Source organism: Talpa occidentalis, unplaced genomic scaffold (genome assembly GCF_014898055.3).
Source record: "Talpa occidentalis isolate TD23 unplaced genomic scaffold, MPIMG_talOcc4v2.1, whole genome shotgun sequence".
Taxonomy (NCBI): Eukaryota; Metazoa; Chordata; class Mammalia; order Eulipotyphla; family Talpidae; genus Talpa; species Talpa occidentalis.
Window position 1 is genome coordinate 2,673,105 of NW_026555331.1, and position 16,826 is coordinate 2,689,930.

Here is a 16,826-nt window from a genome sequence, read left to right on the forward strand (position 1 = left end):
GGGTCAACTGAATCACCGCGGTGCAGCACTCAAAAAGAAGTCCAGTCCGTTACGGGGGTTCAGGGCAACCAGGGCAGCTCGAGGCACCCCAGTGAACGCCCACTGGGCTCTGAACCCCTCTTACTGAATTTCCTTTGTCATGGCCACACGGCAGGGATCGTTTCCGTTGGGACTGACCAGGGCGCCCTCAACTGGAGCCCTGGGGACAGAAAGGAAGAAGTGACCAGGAGTTCGAAGGAAGGCGGAGTCTGAAGGGGCAGCTGGAAATGGGGGTACCCACAGGCATCACTCAGAAGTGGCCTGGACTTCCCTCCTCCAGCTGCCCTGAGCCCGCCTGTGTCCAGCCCCTGGCCTGGGAGGGGACACCCCAGAAAAGCTGCATTTGCAGAGTCCAGGGTGAAAGTGTGCCCTGTGCTCCCTCCTGCTGGGAGTGCCTGCACCAGCCCCTGGGCCTGAATGTCCGGCAGGCTGGCCTGGTCAGGGAAGGGGCAGCTGGGCTTTGGGACAGTGCACAGCACGGGCTTGACTGACTCCAGGGAAGGAGGAGAAGGCCAGGGGAGGGAGAGACTGGGGAGGTCAGGGCACTGGGGTGGCCACTGGGTCGCAGGCGGCTGGCACCTTTGGAGCTGCCCTGTGCCCACTCACACCCCCATGCCGAGATCTCCCCGAGTCTGCCCAGGACTGAGGGGACAGGAGCGCTGGCCCCTCAGGCTCCCCAGACTGAAGGGCCTGGACCCCAGTTGAATGGAAAGGCCTGGCCGCGAGAGGGCCCCAGTCACCGCTTGTGACCTTCACCTGCCCAGGACCAAGCCCCAGGGGTAGGGGCCTCCTCTCTGGGGGCAAGGCCAGGGCGTGTGGCACCAGCATCTTCTGGGGGTGGTAGGCCCCCTCCCCGGACGAGGGAGGTGCACCAGAAGGCCGGCTCCGGGGCCCCCTTTGGCAGGCTCCAAGAGGAAGCAAGTGGCCTCTGGGCCCCAAGGGGTCTCCCCCCAGTGTCCCTCTTTTGCTCCTGGGGTGTGGGTGTCCTTCAGGGAGCCCTCCCAGACCACCACCACCCAAGCCCGGCAAGCTGCTGGCCTTGAACTCGCCCCACCTCTTCCTGGCAGCTGGGCTGGGACCAACGACCCCCCCCCCCCCGCCCCCAAGCTGTGAAGTGGGAGTCTGAGACCCAAACCAGATAGAATGAAGCTTTGGGGGTGCGGGCCCTTCAGAGGGCTTCCCTTCCAGCCCCAGGGGTGCCCAGGCAACGGAAGGCAGCCCAGGAGGGGAGGAGTGAGGCTGGGGCACCGGCCTGCAGCCCCCACTGGAATCCTCCCTGCCCCTCCCTTCCAGATTAACCGAAACCTGCTAATTGTGGCAGCCCTCGACCTCCCCTCCCCCAACGCGAAGCCCTCCCTCCCTCTCCCCTCCCCCTCCATCCGAATGATAAAGGCCGCCGGCCCCACCACCCCGCCGTCTGCCCGCGCCTGCCCGGGCCAGCCCCTGCCCACGTTGCCGGCCTCCGTGCATGGGGCCCTGCCGCCGCCCGGGCCCGGGGCTCGCTGGGGCGGAGTCCGCCTCTCAGCCCCCCAAGCGCAGGAAGAAGCGATACCTGCGGCACGACAAGCCCCCTTACACCTACTTGGCCATGATCGCTCTGGTGATCCAGGCCGCGCCCTCCCGCAGGCTGAAGCTGGCCCAGGTGAGCGGCCCCGCGCCCCCCGCGCCGCGCCGGCCCGACCCGGCTCCCCCCGGCCCTGGCCGGGCCCCGGGCCGTGCCAGTGCGGCCAGAGGCGGCCGGCCGCGAGGCGGGGTGCGGGAGCGCCGAGGGGTGCGGGCCGGGCCTTCCCCGAGGGTTCCCCGGCCCCGGCGCGGACGGTGGGGGGCGGCGCCGGCCGTGGGGGAGGGGCGGCGCTGCCCCCCGCGCCCGGCTCACGCCGGCCGTCCCGCGGTTCCAGATCATCCGTCAGGTCCAGGCCGTGTTCCCCTTCTTCAGGGACGACTACGACGGCTGGAAGGACTCCATCCGCCACAACCTCTCCTCCAACCGCTGCTTCCGCAAGGTGGGCGGGCGGGCGCGCGGGCGGCGGGGGGAGCCCAGGTGCCGGTCGGGGCCCCACCCGAGCCCGCCTCCCACCCCTCCAGGTGCCCAAGGACCCCGCGAAGCCCCAGGCCAAGGGCAACTTCTGGGCGGTGGACGTGAGCCTGATCCCGGCCGAGGCGCTGCGGCTGCAGAACACGGCCCTGTGCCGGCGCTGGCAGGGCCGGGGCGCGCGGGGGGCCTTCGCCAAGGACCTGGGCCCCTACGTGCTGCACGGCCAGCCCTACCGCCCGCCCAGCCCCCAGCCGCCGCCCCGCGAGGGCTTCAGCATAAAGTCTTTGCTAGCGGACCCCGGGCAGGGCGCGACCAGGCCGCAGCCAGAGCCTCGGGGCTGCCCAGGTCCAGCAGGCTTGGCTCCGGGTTCCGAGCCGGCGCGGCCCAGCCCACCCCCGGAGAGGCCTCCGCGGGCCCCCAGAGCAGAGCAGGCTTCCCAGGCCAGAGCCAGCGGGCCCTCACCCCTCTCCCCGGCACCCAGGGCCTGGCCCCTCCGCTTAATGCAGGGCACCCCGGTCCCCGGGGCACTGTCCAGTGGAGGACACAGGGCCTCCCTCTGGGGGCAGCTGCCCACCTCCTACTTGCCCATCTACACTCCCAATGTGGTCATGCCCCTGGCCCCTCTACCACCCACCTCCTGCCCCCAGTGTCCACCCTCAAGCAGCCCAGCCTACTGGGGGGTATCCCCTGAAACCCCTGCGCCCCCAGGGCTGCTCTGGGATCTGGATGCCCTCTTTCAGGGGGTGCCGCCCAACAAGAGCATCTATGACGTGTGGGTGACCCGCCCTCGGGACCCGGCTGCCCCTGGCCCCGGCTGGCTGCTGTCATGGTGCGGCCTGTGAGGCTCGGGGCAGGGCCTGCCTCCCCGGGCCCCACACCGCCTGGGGAAGGGGAAGCCGAGCTCCCAGAGGTGGAGGCTGTGGCCGCAGCAATCTCCAAAGCCCAGGCGCCCGCCACGCTGAGGTCAGGAGGGCGTTTACCGGGCCGCAGAGGGTGGCAGCCCACTCGGCGCCTCGCCCACCCGGGCGGCAGGGGCCAGACCCCACCTAGGGCAGCCCTGCCTCTGCCGGCTGTCCTCTCGGCCCGCGCCGCGCCTTCCATCCATCAGCAGCTGTCACTCCCTCCCTGGCCCTGGCCGGGACAGCCCCGGGCCTGAAGCCCCGCTCCCCGCGCTGGAGCCGCCTGGGGTGGGCCGCCTGGGTGGCGGGGGTGCGCCCGCGAGGCTGGGAGCAGTAAAGAAACCAACGACACTTTAACACCAAGTCTGGTTTTTGGAGGCAGGGTCTGGGTGACGCGTTCGGCCGGTCGGGCCCTCCAGCGCAGGGTCCCCTGCTGTGTGCCTGATAACAGCAAATGGTGATAAGGGGGAGCTGGGGTGGGGGGTTGAGTGGGGACAGTCCCTTCCTCAGGCAAACACTCCTGGAGGGCTGGGGGCCGCTGGGAGTGGGGGCTGCGGCTGGAGGCGGAGGAGGTGGGGGTGCCGACCCTCCTCAGGGCAGCCTAGGAGGAGGGTCCTCTGCAGGTGGGAGAGCGGCGCTGGAGCCGCTCCCGGGGCCCGGGCTGGGGGGGCTGCCGGGGGCCGGCGTGGGGGTGCAGAGGGTCCCGGTGAGGGGCGTGTCGGTGCTGAGGGAGGAGGGGGTCCCGGAGCGCATGGCCCTGCGGCGCCGGGCGGGCCCCAGCTCCACCTGCCCCACCCGCTCGGCGAACTTGAGCGAGCAGACGGTCTCCCCGAGGTCCTCCGGTCGGGTGGAGATCTGTGGGGGCGGGGGGCGCTGAGCGAGGGGGCGCGGGGTGCCCGCCCGCCCGCCGCGCGCCGCGCGCCGCGCCCACCTGCAGCAGCAGCACCGCGGTGGCGCCGGGGCCGAGCGCCGGCTGCAGCAGGCGCGTGAGCTGCGAGTCGCGGAAGGGGACGTGCGGCCGGCGGGCCCGCAGCGCGGCCATCACGCCCCCCAGAGCCAGCAGCGAGCGGTTGATGGTGCGGGCCTCGCGCAGCCGCTGCGCGCCGTCCCGGTCTCCCCGCGGCGCGGGGGCCGCCCCCGCCTTCCAGGCGCGCTCGGAGCCGGCCAGGTCCACGAGGTGCAGGGTGCCTGCGGGCGAGCCAGGGCGTGGAGGGGCCGCCGGCCGTCGGGCGCGGGGGCTGGGCGCGCGCCGCGGTACCTGCGGTGCCCGGACCGCGCGGAGGGGCGGCCGCGCGCAGCGTCAGCGTGACGAGGGCGTGCGAGCGGGAGCTGCGCGGGTTCATGGCGGTGGCGGCCGTGGCCCGGTTGCTCCTCCCCAGGCTCAGCATCTGGAGGGGTGGAGCGACGAGGCTCGGGCGGGCGGGGGGCGGGGGGCGGGGCGCGGTGGGGGGGCCGGCCGGGGCTCCCTTACCTGGTGCAGGGTCTCCAGGTTGGGCACGTCCCAGGTGGTGAGGCCGGCCACCTGCACCCCACCCTGGCCGGCGGGGCCCTGCCGCACCGCCAAGCGCTCGGGAGGCCCCGGGGCCAGGAGGTCCCTGGTGGGAGAGGGAGGCCCTCAGGCGCAGCCCGCGGGTCCCTGGCAGGGGGCTTCCGGCACGCAGAGGTGGCCTGACCTGACAGCCTCGTTGTAGATCTCCAGCATGCTGAGGGTCACCCGGTGCTGCCCCGCGGTCCCCATCTCCCTGAAGAGCGACTGCAGCGCCCTGGGGGCTATGCCTGGGTCCTGAGGCGGGCCCTGGGGACAGGGTGAGGTGCCGCCTTGGACTCCGCCTGGCTGAGCCAGGGGGGCCCTCCTCACAGCCTCTCCCCACCTCCATGCTGTAGGTCTTGCCAGTCCCAGTCTGGCCGTAGGTGAAGACGCAGACACTGTAGCCGCGGAGGCAGGACAGCACAGCGGGCTCCAGCTCGCTGAACACCTGCAGGCGGAGGCGCGGCCTGAGCTCCAAGCCCCTCACGGGATGGGGTGCCCTGCCAGCATGGCTGGGGGCGCCTGGAGCCCCAAGGCCCCGAGAGTCAGGTGCTGAACTTGCCCGCAGGTGGGAGCAGGAAGGGCCACCCCAACCCGCCCTCAGAGGTTCCCCAAGTCAGGCAAGGACTGAGAACACCTGTCGTGCAGGATGGGGGCGCTGGGCACAGCCAGGGCACCCCCGAGGGTGGGGCAGGTGCCCGCCAGGACTGTGGACGTGGCTCTGGGGGGCCAGAAAGGCAGCGGGGGACCCTCAGCTGGATGCCAGCCATGGCCTCTTCAGCACGATGTGGTCAGCTTCCCTACCCCAGAGGCTGAGTCCAGGATGGCCAGTGCCGTCCAGTGGGCATGGGGGAGGCCACCGTCACAGGCACAGGCGGGCAGCAAGGGCCCGGGCTGGGTGCTGCAGGGCTTCCTGTCTGGAGCTGAGCCCAAGAGCAAGGAGGCAGCGAGACCCGGCGGGGCTGAGGCCGGGGCGCCCGTGGGATCAGCAACAGCAGCTGTGGCCGTGAGAAGAGGGCGCCTGGCAGCCCTGGGCATCCACAGCCACCTCCGCCGGTTCCGCCGGTTGAGCCTCCCTCTTGGGGCCTCTGGCAGGCGGGGCCAGAGCGTGGGAGGGCACTGAGTGGGGACGCTAGCTCTCACTGACCGCCTTGGCCACCCAGCAAGGGTCGAGGCTGCTCTTGGACCGGCCCTGGGGAGCGGCCGCTGGTGAAGCTGGAGGAGGGTGTGGCGCCGGCCCACACGGCCCCCCCCAGGTCTGAGCAGAAGCTGTTCTCTAGCGGCCTTGCTCCCCAGCTTCCTGGCAAGAACCCCCTGGAAACGCTAGCCCTCCTGCTGCAGAGCCCGTGTCGGGGCACGGGGGCGGGGGGGTGGCCTGGCCAGGCCCTGTGCTCTCAGGGAACAATAGAAGGGTGCGAGGAACCAGGGCCTGTGGGTCCGGGGCCTGGGAAGAGGTAGAGGCCGAGGGCAGAGCAGCGTGTCACCTCCTCCTGGCTGGCATCTGGGGGGAAGACCCAGTCCAGACGGAAGCGACGCTGGCGCCCTCGGTAGCAGGTGGTGACCGTGCCGCCAGGACCGGGCTCTGAGCTGACGAGGATGGAGGGCGGCCCCGGCCTCAGCCGACACAGCACTCGGATGTTCCCTGGGGTAGAGGTCAGGCCCTGAGACTCGGCCCCCCAGCGGCCCCCACCCCACTCCAGGCCTTCGTACCTTTGAGCTCCAGGAGCCGCCCGGGGCAGCCTGTGGGGGACCGCTGCTCCTCAGGGGGCTGAGGCCCCGGCCACCTGGCAGACAGCGCCCCCAGGGCCCAGGACACCTGGGGGAACAGGGCCATGAGGAAAGCAACCAGGAGCTGGGTGAGGGCGGACACAAGATACGCAGAGCATGCCCGTGCCCGCCCTGGCCCGACAGCCTCTAGGCGGGTAGCTCTGGACCTGGGGGCTCACCCAGAGGGCCAGGCATGGAGCCAGGGACCCAAGGGGCAGCAGGCGGGACACCCCTGTGTCCTCGGGTCTCCTGGCTGCCCCCTGAGAAGACCACTACCACCCCAGTGTGCACAGAGCAAACGCATGACCCACAAGTAAGATCACGTCCAGAGTCACGACCCCATCAGGACAAGGATCTCCTGAGGTTGGACCAAGAGAAGGAATCGGGGTCCCCAAAGGAGCAGAGGGAAGGCAGCCAGGAGCACGTTTGGGGCTGACCTGGCCACGGGCCTCACTCAGCGAGCCCTGACAGCTCTGGGTGAAGGTGCTGACCAGGCCCCGGAGGTCCCCGCAGCCCTGCCGCAGGCTGGCCGTCCGTGCGCGAAGCCCTGCGGGAGAGGCTGTGTGAGGGTACCCCCACCCACAGGCCCCCCAGCCCCGGAACCACCCTTACCTGCCAGCTGCCCGTGCACCTGCCGCAGCTCCCTCCTGCAGTTCTGCTCCGTCTCCTGCTGGAGCTGCCGGAGGGCCCCCCGGAGGCCCTGCAGCTGCACCTCCTGCACCCCCAGCTGCCCCCCGGCCCCACCCGTCACTGAGGGGACAGGCCCTCGCCAAGCCCGCCTCAGGCGGCCCCCAGTGGCCAACCCTCCCGGCCCAGGGCTGGCACCCACCTGCTCCCGGAGGGCCTCCGTGGTGTCCTGGGCCTCCTGAAGCCGGCCCTGGAGCTCCCCTAGAGCCTCTGCTGCTCCCTGTGTGGGTGTGAGAAGGGGCTCAGGGCCAGCCTCAGGAGAAGCCACCCGGGGGGTCTGCCCACCCCCAGCTCCATGCTCCCGAGGCCTCTCCTCCAGGATTCGCTCGTGGGTAGGAGTGGGGCATGGGGGCATCTCCCACGGGCATCAGCCTCCTGGACGGGGCGGCCTGCACCACCATCCTGGGCCTGGCACTGAGCGATGAGCCAACTGGGGCCCTGACCCAGGAAGCCCCGCGGGTGGGGCGCAGGCTACCTGGGGGTCCCTGGGGGGGCAGATGGGGCCCCAGTGCAGCAGCAGGTCCCGAGTGAGGCTCAGGCTCTGCTTCAGGGCCTCGTTCTCCAGAGTGAGGTGCTGAACTCTCTTCTCTGAGTCCGTCGCCCCCTGGAGAAGAGGGAAGCCCTCGGAATGAGCCTGGAACCCACCAGGCCACCAGCCCGCCGCCCGCCCGGCCCCGCCAGCCCTCACCACGCCCAGGCGCAGGCGGCCCAGCTCCTCCTCCTGCAGGCCCAGTTGCTGCTTCAGCTCTTCCAGCTAGAAGGAGTGATTCAGGATGATGCCTCAGCCCGGTTCCCCCAGAGGATGCCGCCCCGGCCCCTCACCTGTCCGAGGATGAGCTGCTCCAGCTGCGGCCAAGCCTGCCGCTCCTCCTCTGGCCCCGGAGGCTGCTGGCCCCCAGCCTCATCCTGCGACGGGGGCGAGTGGCTCTCTCCTGGGGATGTGGACCCTGGGGCAGGGAGGACCCGTCAGGGCTGACGAAGTCCCTGGCCTACAGGAGGGGACCTTGGGGGCAGGACTGGCTGGGGACCTGGCCATGGCAGCCCTGGCGGACTTCCCATCCGCACAACCCCCTCTCCAGAGCCACTCACCACTGGCGTCGACGGGGAGCGGCAGCCCTGCAGCTGGCTGTGTCCCCTGGGACAGGGCCTGCCTTCCCTGGGGGCTCCGGGTCCATGCCAGGAGGGCCAGAAGCTGGCCAGTCACTGTGAGCAGCGGGGGAACATCACCAGGCTAGAAAAGATGAAGTTGGGGGGAGGCCTGGGGCACTGCAGGGGGACTGGGAGCACCGCAGGGGGCCGGGAGCACAGTTGCTTGGGGCCGGGCTCTCACCTGGCTGGCGTCAGGAGGCTTCCCGCAGCTCCCTTCCGATGCCAGCTGCGCCGAGAGGAACTCAGCCAGGCGCACCAGGGCCTCCTCCAGGGAGACCTCCGCGGGGCGGCCCTGGGTCCCCCCACGCCCCGGCCCATCCTCGGACTCGGAGCAGCCTGCAGGGCCGGAATGGGGGTGTGCTGGGGCGCGAGTGGTCAGACCACTCGGGCCCCCAGACGGCACCTGCTGCGCCCCTCCTTCCCCGTGAGGGCACCGGCTCCGGCTCCTTCCCTCGCTCTCCAGGCCCGATCGCACCTACCGACCAAGCCGCTCAGCTCGGTCCACAGCTCCGCGGCGGGCTGGCCGGGGCGGCGGCGACCTCCGGGCCTGCGGCGGGCACTCTGGGGAGCGAGCGGGGAGCCGTGAGCAGCGGGCGCGCGGCCCGCGGGGGCTCGGCCGGCGGCCGCTGCGCTCGCGGCGCCCCACCCCGGAGCGGACCCCGGGATGCGGCCCCCGCGCGGCGCGGGCCCGCCCGACCCTGGGAGGGGCCGGCGGCTCACCTGGGCAGGGCCCTCGGGGTCGGCGGCCGCCGCGGCCGCGCCATCCCTGCGGAAGAGGCTGTAGAAGATGTAGATGAGCAGCGAGTAGAAGGCGTACATGGGGGCGCGGGGCGGCAGGGGCCCCGTCGCGCCGCCCCGCGTCCCCGCGCCGGACTCCGCGCCCGCCCGCCCGCCGCAGCGCCGGCGCGCATGCTCGGACGGCCGCCCCCACGGCCCGCGCCGCCGGGGGTGCGCGCAGACAGGTGCGCCGGGCGCCCCGACACCTGCCCGCACCCGCTCTGCTCCGACAGCCGCCCGGCCTCCGCGGAGGCGCCCGCGCAGGACCCGAGGCCTCCGCCCACCCGCGGCCCACCCGCGCCCCCTCGCGGCGCCCCCAGACGCCCTCCCCTGAGGGTGCTCCCCCGGCCCCCGCCTCGCGGCGCTCTAGGCCCGCCCCCGCCCGAGCCCCGCCCAGCCCGCGTCGAGCCCCGCCCACCAGGCCCGGCCACACCCGGGCCCCGCCCAGCCCCGCCCCACCCCCCGCTCGGCTCCGCCCCCGAGCGGAGCTCCGCCCCTCCGGGCTGAAGCCCGGCCGGACCCCGGCAGTGCGGAGCCGCGCTCGCCGGAGCCCCGCCCCCCGCCCGCGCCTGCGCCGTGGCCGCCGCCGCTCTGGCCGCGCTCCTCGTTGGTGCTGGGCGCGCGGCCGCGCGGGAGGCGGAGGGGCGCGGGCGGTGGCCCCGCTCGCCCGTCGCCGCCGCGGCCCCCGCGCACTCGGCCGCGCCCTCCGGCCCGGACTCGAGGACGGCGCGTTCCGGGCTTTGGCGCCGGGCTCTGGGCGGACGGCGCCTCGGGGCTCCCGCGGGCCGGCGGGCCCCCCCTCCGCTCGGGCTCTCCCCACAGCGCGCCCGCAGCCTCGGGCCCGGGCGCTGTCCGAGGCGCCACCCGCGCCGGCGTGGGAGCCCCGAGGAGCCGCCCGTAGGGCTCCAGGCGTCCTTCGAAGTTGAGGCGCCCTCCCTGCCGCCCCAGATTCGCCAGGCCGAGGCGCCATGGCCCCCAGGGCGTGGGGGCAGTGGAGCGCAGCCCTGTCCCACCTGGCGCTCGGAGCCGTGTCCCTGCGCGCAGCCGCCGGCACCGCCCAGGTGAGTGCCCAGCGGGCCAGCCCCGGGTGGGAGGGGAGGCCGAGGGCCAGGCTTCCGGGAGACCCCACCCCAGACCCGGGCCTGCTTTCCTCTTCCCCGCGTCTCCCCCGCCCCTGTCCACAGGCCAGTCGAGGGGCCGCTGCTGGCTTCCTGCTCCAGGCCTTGGCCGTCACCACCACGCTGGCCCCAGGGCTGGGCACAGATGAAGACTGTCTCGCCGGAAGCTGGGTGGCCACTGTCATCGGACTGCCCCTTCTGGCCTTCGATTTCCACTGGGTGAACGGGGACCGCTCCTCTGCCAACCTCCTCCTGGGAGGAGGCATGGTGCTGGCAATGGCCGGGGACCACCTCGGTGCTGAGGGCCGCTCCGTGGCTGGCCAGGCGGTGGTGCTGGTGGTGGCAGTGACCATCCTCATTGTGGCCGTTTTCACCACCAACACTTATGGCATGTGGGGGGGCGCCATGCTGGGCGCTGCCGGTCTCCTGAGCCGGCTGGAGGAGGACAAACTGCTGCTGCTGCCCAAGGAGGACCTCTGTCGCTGGGCCCTGGCTGCGGGCAGTTGGGCCTACCACCGCGCGCTGCACACACAGCGCCTGCAGTGGGAGTGACCACTGGCGGCAGCTGAGCAGGGCCTCTGCCCTGGACACGGGCCTCCCCCTCCCGAAGACCACCTCCCGAGACCTCCTCCCCAGTGGACACACTCGTTCCTCCCAGAGTGGGCTTTGCACTGGCCCAGGGTCAGGACGCGTGGACGCCCCCTTCTGGCTGGACTTGAGGACCGGGACGGAGGAGGCGGGTCTTAAGCACATTGGGGGCCTGATTTGTGTTTGTGTGTACAGGGAGGAACTTGATCCCCAATAAATCTTAGGGATTGGCAGGAACGTGTAATCTGGCCATTCTTGAGGATCCAAGGGTCTTCCGGAGCTTCCTAAGGCCTGCGGAGCTGGGGAACCACGCGCCTCGCCAGCCTGGCCTTTCAACAACACGGCCCCTCTGGGGGGGCCCTGGCCGAGAATCCCAGACCGGCCGGGCCGGGCCTGGCCGCTGGCCCTGGGGCGGTGACCTTCGGGGGCGGGAGTCCGTGTCCCAGAGGCTCCCCCAGACGCACACCGCCTCCCGGCTGACGCGCGGCCCTCTCCGCCCGCCGGGCTGTGCGAGGCAGGCCCCGGCCCCCCAGGTCCGCTTGGCTCCGTGGACGCCGGTCAGCCGCCGGGCGCGGCCGCGGCGGGTCAGGGTCGGGGCGCGGCGGCGCCGGGCGCGGGGAGGGACGGGCCCGCAAGGGGCGGGGCGGCGCAGGCCTCTCCCGGGCCCGCGAGCGCCGGGGGCGCAGGCGCAGCCCGCGCGGGGCCGCCCCCGCCCGCGCGGCCTCCCCGCCCCGGGAGCGCGCCCCGGCGTCGCCGCGCCGCCTCCTTCCTGCGGGGGCGGGCCCTCGGCGCCCATTGGCTGGGCCGCCGCGCCGGCTCGCCCCGAGCGCCGCCGCCATTGGCCCGCGCGGCCCACGTGACCGGCAGCCGAGGGGGCGGCGGCGGCGGCGGGGGGAGCGCGCCGCGAAAACAAAGATGGCGGCCGCGCCGGGGTCGGTGGCCGCGGCGACTGCGGGGCGACGCGCGGGCCGGGCCCACTGAGGCGGCGGCGCCGGGAGCGGGCGGCGGGGTCGCGGCGGCGGCGAGAGGGCGGCGGGAGCGCGCGGCGCCCCTAACTTCGGCCGCGGGAGCGCGCCGGCACCCGCCCGCCGGGCCGGCCGGCCGCGATGTCCGGCGCCGAGGAGGCCGGCGGGGGCGGCCCGGCCGCGGGGCCCGCGGGCGCCGTGCCGGCCGGGGCGGGGGCCGGGCCTGGGCCCGGGGCGGCGGCGGGGCCGGCGGCGGCGCTGGGCGAGGCGGCGGGGCCCGGGATCCCGGACGAGGCGGGCCTGGCCGGCGCCCGGCAGCTGCAGGAGGCGGCCGGCGACCCCGACGCGCCGCCCAAGAAGCGGCTGCGGGCGGCCGAGGCGGCCGAGGCGGCGGCGGCGGCGGGCAGCGGGAAGCTGGAGGAGCGGCTCTACTCGGTGCTGTGCTGCACCGTCTGCCTGGACCTGCCCAAGGCCTCCGTGTACCAGGTAGGGCCGCCGGCCCGGCCCCCGCCCGGCCGCCCGGCCGCGGCGCCGCCCCCGGCCTCCCCGAGCCGCGCGACCCTCCTGCCCCGCCGGAGCCGCGGCGGCCCCGGCCTCACCCCGCGTCCCTCCGGGGCGGCCGCGTGGGGAGGGGCGCCCCGCCCGGCGCCCACCCCGGCCCGCTGCCCGGCCGCCGCGGCGGGGTCTGCCCGGGCCAGGCCCGGCGTCCCGGAGCGGCCAGGCGGGGCCGGGCGGGGCGGGTCCTTGCTGGCCGCCCGGCCGCCGCCCTGACGCCCCCAGACCTGCTGGCCGGCGCGGACAGGCCCTGGCGGGCTCTGCGCTGCGGGAGCTGGGGGGCTGCTGCTCCGCTCCGCGGCCCGAGCTTGCGGGGAGCGGCGCGGGGCTCGCCAGGCTTCCCTCTCCCGCCCGCAGCTCCCGCCGGGCCCCTTCCTGCCCTGGCCCGCGCCGCGGGAGGGACACCAGGCGCCGGGGCGGAGAAGGGCGGGAGGACATCGCGGGACGCGGTCAGACACCTGTCCTTTTGGCCTGGGCCCCCTGGGCCTTGGGGGTGCACCTCAGGGCCGGCTCCCTCTCTGGCTCCTTTATCCCGTGTCCATTCTCTCAGGCAGAGGGACGCTCAGGGTCCCGGAGCAGGAGCCTGGGGGCTGCTGGTGCTAAGGGTGGGGCCCCAGGAGAGTCGGGCCTGCCTCGCCTCCCCTCCGTGAGGACGCTGGAGCCGGCCGCACGAGGACCGGCCGCCCGGTGCTGCTTCCTGGCCCACTCGGCACGAGGCCAGCTGCCTCTGGCTGGAGCTGCCAGTGGCCAGGCCCTGGCCCCGGCCGGCTCAAACCGGGTGCCGGGAGCCAAGCTGTCTGAGCCGGCGGGAGACAGGCAGCTGAGGGCCACGGCAGCCCAGGCCCGCCCTGTGGCCTGGTGGGCACCGTCCAGGCCTCCAGCAGTAGGACAACCTACAAGGACCCCCCCTGGGGGCATCTGGGCCTGGTGCCGAGCATTTCCCTTCCGTTTTCCTCTCTTCCCTGGCTTGGGGGAAGCTCTGGGCCTGCTAAGGGCTGCCACGTGGAGGGGCCGGGTGGGACCCTGAGGGAGGGCTGGGTGCCGCTGTGCTTCACCCTGGCAGCGGCCCTGGGGGAGCTTGTGTGGTTGCGGTGCCGGCAGGTCCGTGGTGGGCTGGGCCTGCCTCTGTGGGGCCCGCCACTCCCGCTGGCCCTCTGGGCAGCTGTGCGGGCCTGGCGACTGCACGCCTGCGACCTGCTCTGCCCCACTCCTCGCTGCGGGCTGCGGCGGTCCCACCGAGCCCTGCGCAGCATCTGCCTCTGGGCAAGGCGACGTGTCTGTGGGTCCTGCGGGGCTGCTCCACGCCACCTAGGCTTCCGGGACCGCCTCCGTGGTGGCGGGGGCTGCCCCCGCACCGGCGCCCGCCCACCTGCTCTGAGGGGGACATCGGGCTGGAGGGCCGGGGGGCTGGTGGGCGGCTCGGGACTGTACTCAGGTCCGGCTGTTGTTTGAGGGCCACTGGCTTGTCCACTCCGCCCAGGGCACCCCTAACAGGGATGTGGCCAAAGCCCAAACCTCACTTTTCTCCTGGGCTCTGCCCTGGCCCCTCACACGAGGCCAGCGTGTTGTCCCTGAGACAGCCCCAGCCCTGCCCTGCTGGCATTTGCAGGGAGGGACCCCAGCCCCTCACCAGGTCTCCGCTGGGAAAGCTCCTGCCGCGTCCCAGGCAGTGCCTGGGGGAGGGGGGTTGTCCCCAGGTGTGGTCCCGGCTCACCACCCCCAGCCTCAGACCTGGCCCGGCCCCTGGCCTGGCACCGCTCATGCCGCCTCTGCTCAGGCTCGGGGGTGCCCCGCACAGGAGGTCCTGCTGCCTAGGTCGCCCGTCTCAGCTCAGGCGGGCCTTGGTCTGGCCCTGGAGGGGCCGTCCCTGAGACCCACCCTTTGTGGGCACGCACTTGGGGAGCCCTGCACACCCACCCTGTGAGCTCCTCTGGGCCCAGGCACGGGGTTGCAGGAGAGCTGGGGAGCACGTGGGCTCCTAGGGCCTGGAGGCGGGGTGGGCTTTGTGCTGGCTGCCGTGGCTGGTCGAGCACCCCCCGCCCCCGCGGGCAGTGCTTGCTCAGGGCACGTGTAGATGTGGCGCCCCAGCTCTTGGGGAGGTGTGACTGGGAGCCACGCTACCACCTAGGGGGTCACACAGAGCCGCCATCCCTTCGGTCCCTTGGACTGGGGTCGAGGAGTGTGGGTACCTGGGGTCCTCTCAGGCGACCCTGTCGCCCTTGGGGAGCTGTGCTCAGGGGTGGGCTGGCAGCCCGCGTGAGCCTGGGTGTCAAGTCTGTCTCCAGAGGAGAGGTGCATGGACCACAGGGGCTTGGCGTTTCTTAGTCCCCGGGGTCAGAGGTCTGCCGGCCCCCTGTGGCTGGCAGGGCTGAGGCAGGCCCGGGTGCTCACAGAGGGCCCCTCCTGGGGTGGGGCAGGAACCAGAAATGGGGGTCTCATGCGTGGGGCCTCTTTTGAGGCTCTGCAGGCAGGGGCTGCACTCGGCGGGCGTCCAGTGAGTCTACCATGTTCTGGGAACAGGGCCTCAGCACACGCTGACCCGAGGGCTGCCCTCGCCTCTATGCCCAGAAAACAGGTCAGAGAAGGCCAGGGTCCACCCTGCCGCAGGGTCTTCCCCACAGGAGCGTGGTGACTACGGGTGTCCCACGTCCCGGGCAAGGGGCCGGCTGGTCCTGGGTGTACCAGCAACCCCGGGCACCTTGCCAGCCGTGGCAGCTGCAGGAGCAGCGGCCCCGGGACATGGGACCTGCAGGTCACCTGGAAGGCCCAGAGCTGGCGGGGGCACTGCGCACTGGAGCCGTGGGGCTGGAGCCGGGGGAGGGGCCTAGGCTCCTGCACATCCCTGCAACCCCTTGCGCCGGGGAGAGGCCTAGTGGGGGTGCAGTCCGTGCACACCGGGGCTCCGGCTGCCCGGTGGCTCTTGGGGCCGAAACCCTGCCCCGGCCTGTTTCCGGCTGGGCCCCCAGCGATAGCAGCAGAGCCAGGTGGTGGGGGGTCCCGGACACCGGCCTGCGGCTGCAAGCGAAGACGGCCCCAGGCCCTGGGTATCACATCCTGCTGGCTTCCAGTGGGGGTGTCTGAGGGTCCGTCCCGGGCGGGGCTGCCCAGGTCCTGAGACCAGGTCCACAGGGGCTGCCTCTCTCCCTCCTTTCCAGGAGGGAAAGGTCCGAGGGCTCTTGGTCCAGCTTGAGCCCTTGGGGGCCGTGTGAGGCGCGACACCGGGCCCATGGGTGCTGTGACTCGGGCAGCCTCCCTGCCATGTGCTGCCCGTCTTCTCCGCTGCCCCAGGGTTGCACAAGGCCCAGCCATCCACTGGCCGCTCCTGGGCGGGCCTCAGCCTAGCCAGCTGCTCCGGGCCATGGCTGCTGCCACGCTGTGCCCAAGACCGGAGCTTGGCCGCGCCTCCCTGAGCCGGCGGCCCCTTCCCGCTTCCCAAGTCACAGGCTGAGACTGTGCGCGGCCCGCTGGGCCCTGTGTCCCCAGCTCACACGCCCGTCCCATCCTGAGCCCGGCTGGCCCAGGCACAGCCCTCTCACAGCCTCCCCTGGCATCTCAGCTTGTGCCTGGCCCTGCAGCAAACGCCAGTGGCTGGTGTATGCCGAGGCTCCGCATGCCTGTGTGGGCTGGGCCCAAAGGGGGCCTGTGCTCTGTGGCTCTGGAGGCTTGTCACGGGAGCCCGCCTCTGCCCCACACAGCGGGTCCCTGGACGCTGACCACAGCCCCCCGGGTGCCAAACGACCCCAGGTGTGGGCAGGTTGGGCCCGAGGGGCCGGAGCCTCGGCGCACGCATGTGGCCTTAAAGGGCGGGCCTGGCACCCGCTGGCCCGCTCTTACCTCCCTTGTGCTGGCGAGCAGCCCCTGCCCGCCCTAGCTCACTGGCAGCCAGCGGTGCTGTTAGTCAGAGACCTTTGTGAAGGACCAGGAGGTGCTTCCCCACCCAGCAGCAGCAGGCACCCAGCCAGGCTCCCAGCCCAGCCAGGCCACAGTGGTGTGGGCGCCCGGCCCGGCCCCCGGCGGCGGCGCAGGTGCCAGTGCGGGTCGCAGCTTCACCTCCCTTTCTTTTCCGCAGTGCACTAACGGTCACTTGATGTGCGCTGGCTGTTTTATCCACCTACTAGCAGATGCCCGGCTGAAGGAGGAGCAGGCCACGTGCCCCAATTGCCGCTGCGAGATCAGCAAGAGCCTCTGCTGCCGCAACCTGGCCGTGGAGAAGGCCGTGAGCGAGCTGCCCTGCGAGTGCGGCTTCTGCCTGCGCCAGTTCCCCCGCGCCCTGCTGCAGCGGCACCAGAGGGAGGAGTGCCAGGACAGGTGGGCGTGGGTGGGCCTGGCTCCCAGCCCCAGATCCCGGGGGGGCACGGCCAGCTCAGGAGCCCGGGGGCCCGGCCCAGGCTGCGGCCAGGAGGGGGCCCGGCCAGCGGGCGGTGACACTCAGCCTGCTCGCCCCGCCCCGCCCCAGCTGCCCTGGTCGGTCCTCCACGGGCTCCCCGGGAACGAGGGCCAAGACCCCGGGCAGGGCTCCCCCACCCCCGCACACCAGCCCTGACCACGTGTGCCCCCCAGAGTTACCCAGTGCAAGTACAAGCGCATCGGCTGCCCGTGGCACGGCCCCTTCCATGAGCTGACGGTGCACGAGGCGGCCTGCACGCACCCGGCCAAGACGGGCAGCGAGCTGATGGAGATCCTCGACGGGATGGACCAGAGCCACCGCCAGGAGCTGCA

The 16,826-nt window shown here is 73.3% G+C and overlaps 4 protein-coding genes across 4 annotated transcripts in view; 3 read left to right on the top strand and 1 right to left on the bottom strand.

Annotated features, from left to right (window-relative positions):
* The first annotated feature begins 1,481 nt into the window (after positions 1-1,481).
* Positions 1,482-3,226, top strand: FOXH1 (forkhead box H1). The gene is made up of 3 exons (XM_037494584.2): positions 1,482-1,681; positions 1,938-2,042; positions 2,125-3,226. Exons 1-3 carry the CDS (start codon positions 1,508-1,510, stop codon positions 2,914-2,916), a joined length of 1,071 nt encoding a protein of 356 aa, XP_037350481.1. The 5' UTR covers positions 1,482-1,507; the 3' UTR covers positions 2,917-3,226.
* Positions 3,227-3,310: 84 nt separating this feature from the next.
* Positions 3,311-8,923, bottom strand: KIFC2 (kinesin family member C2). Its single transcript, XM_037528899.2, is given in 18 exon segments — positions 3,311-3,828; positions 3,905-4,161; positions 4,232-4,361; positions 4,445-4,568; positions 4,647-4,768; positions 4,845-4,949; positions 5,986-6,143; positions 6,212-6,317; positions 6,706-6,815; positions 6,881-6,995; positions 7,098-7,175; positions 7,431-7,559; positions 7,644-7,709; positions 7,778-7,927; positions 8,076-8,186; positions 8,286-8,440; positions 8,584-8,651; positions 8,814-8,923. Coding segments are annotated over 18 exon segments (2,358 nt in total). The 3' UTR covers positions 3,311-3,564.
* Positions 8,924-9,724: 801 nt separating this feature from the next.
* On the top strand, positions 9,725-10,948 carry TMEM276 (transmembrane protein 276). Its single transcript, XM_037496593.2, has 2 exons — positions 9,725-9,942; positions 10,066-10,948. The coding sequence occupies exons 1-2, from the start codon at positions 9,850-9,852 to the stop codon at positions 10,549-10,551; spliced, it is 579 nt and encodes a 192-aa protein (XP_037352490.1). The 5' UTR covers positions 9,725-9,849; the 3' UTR covers positions 10,552-10,948.
* A 745-nt stretch (positions 10,949-11,693) lies between these two features.
* The window catches only part of LOC119240519 (plectin-like), a 15,575-nt gene continuing 10,442 nt past the window's right edge, over positions 11,694-16,826 (top strand). Inside the window, exons 1-3 of the mRNA XM_037504981.1 lie at positions 11,694-12,038; positions 16,177-16,415; positions 16,668-16,823. Of these exons, the coding sequence (XP_037360878.1) occupies positions 11,694-12,038; positions 16,177-16,415; positions 16,668-16,823 (740 nt within the window). The remainder of the gene's footprint in view (positions 12,039-16,176; positions 16,416-16,667; positions 16,824-16,826) is intronic.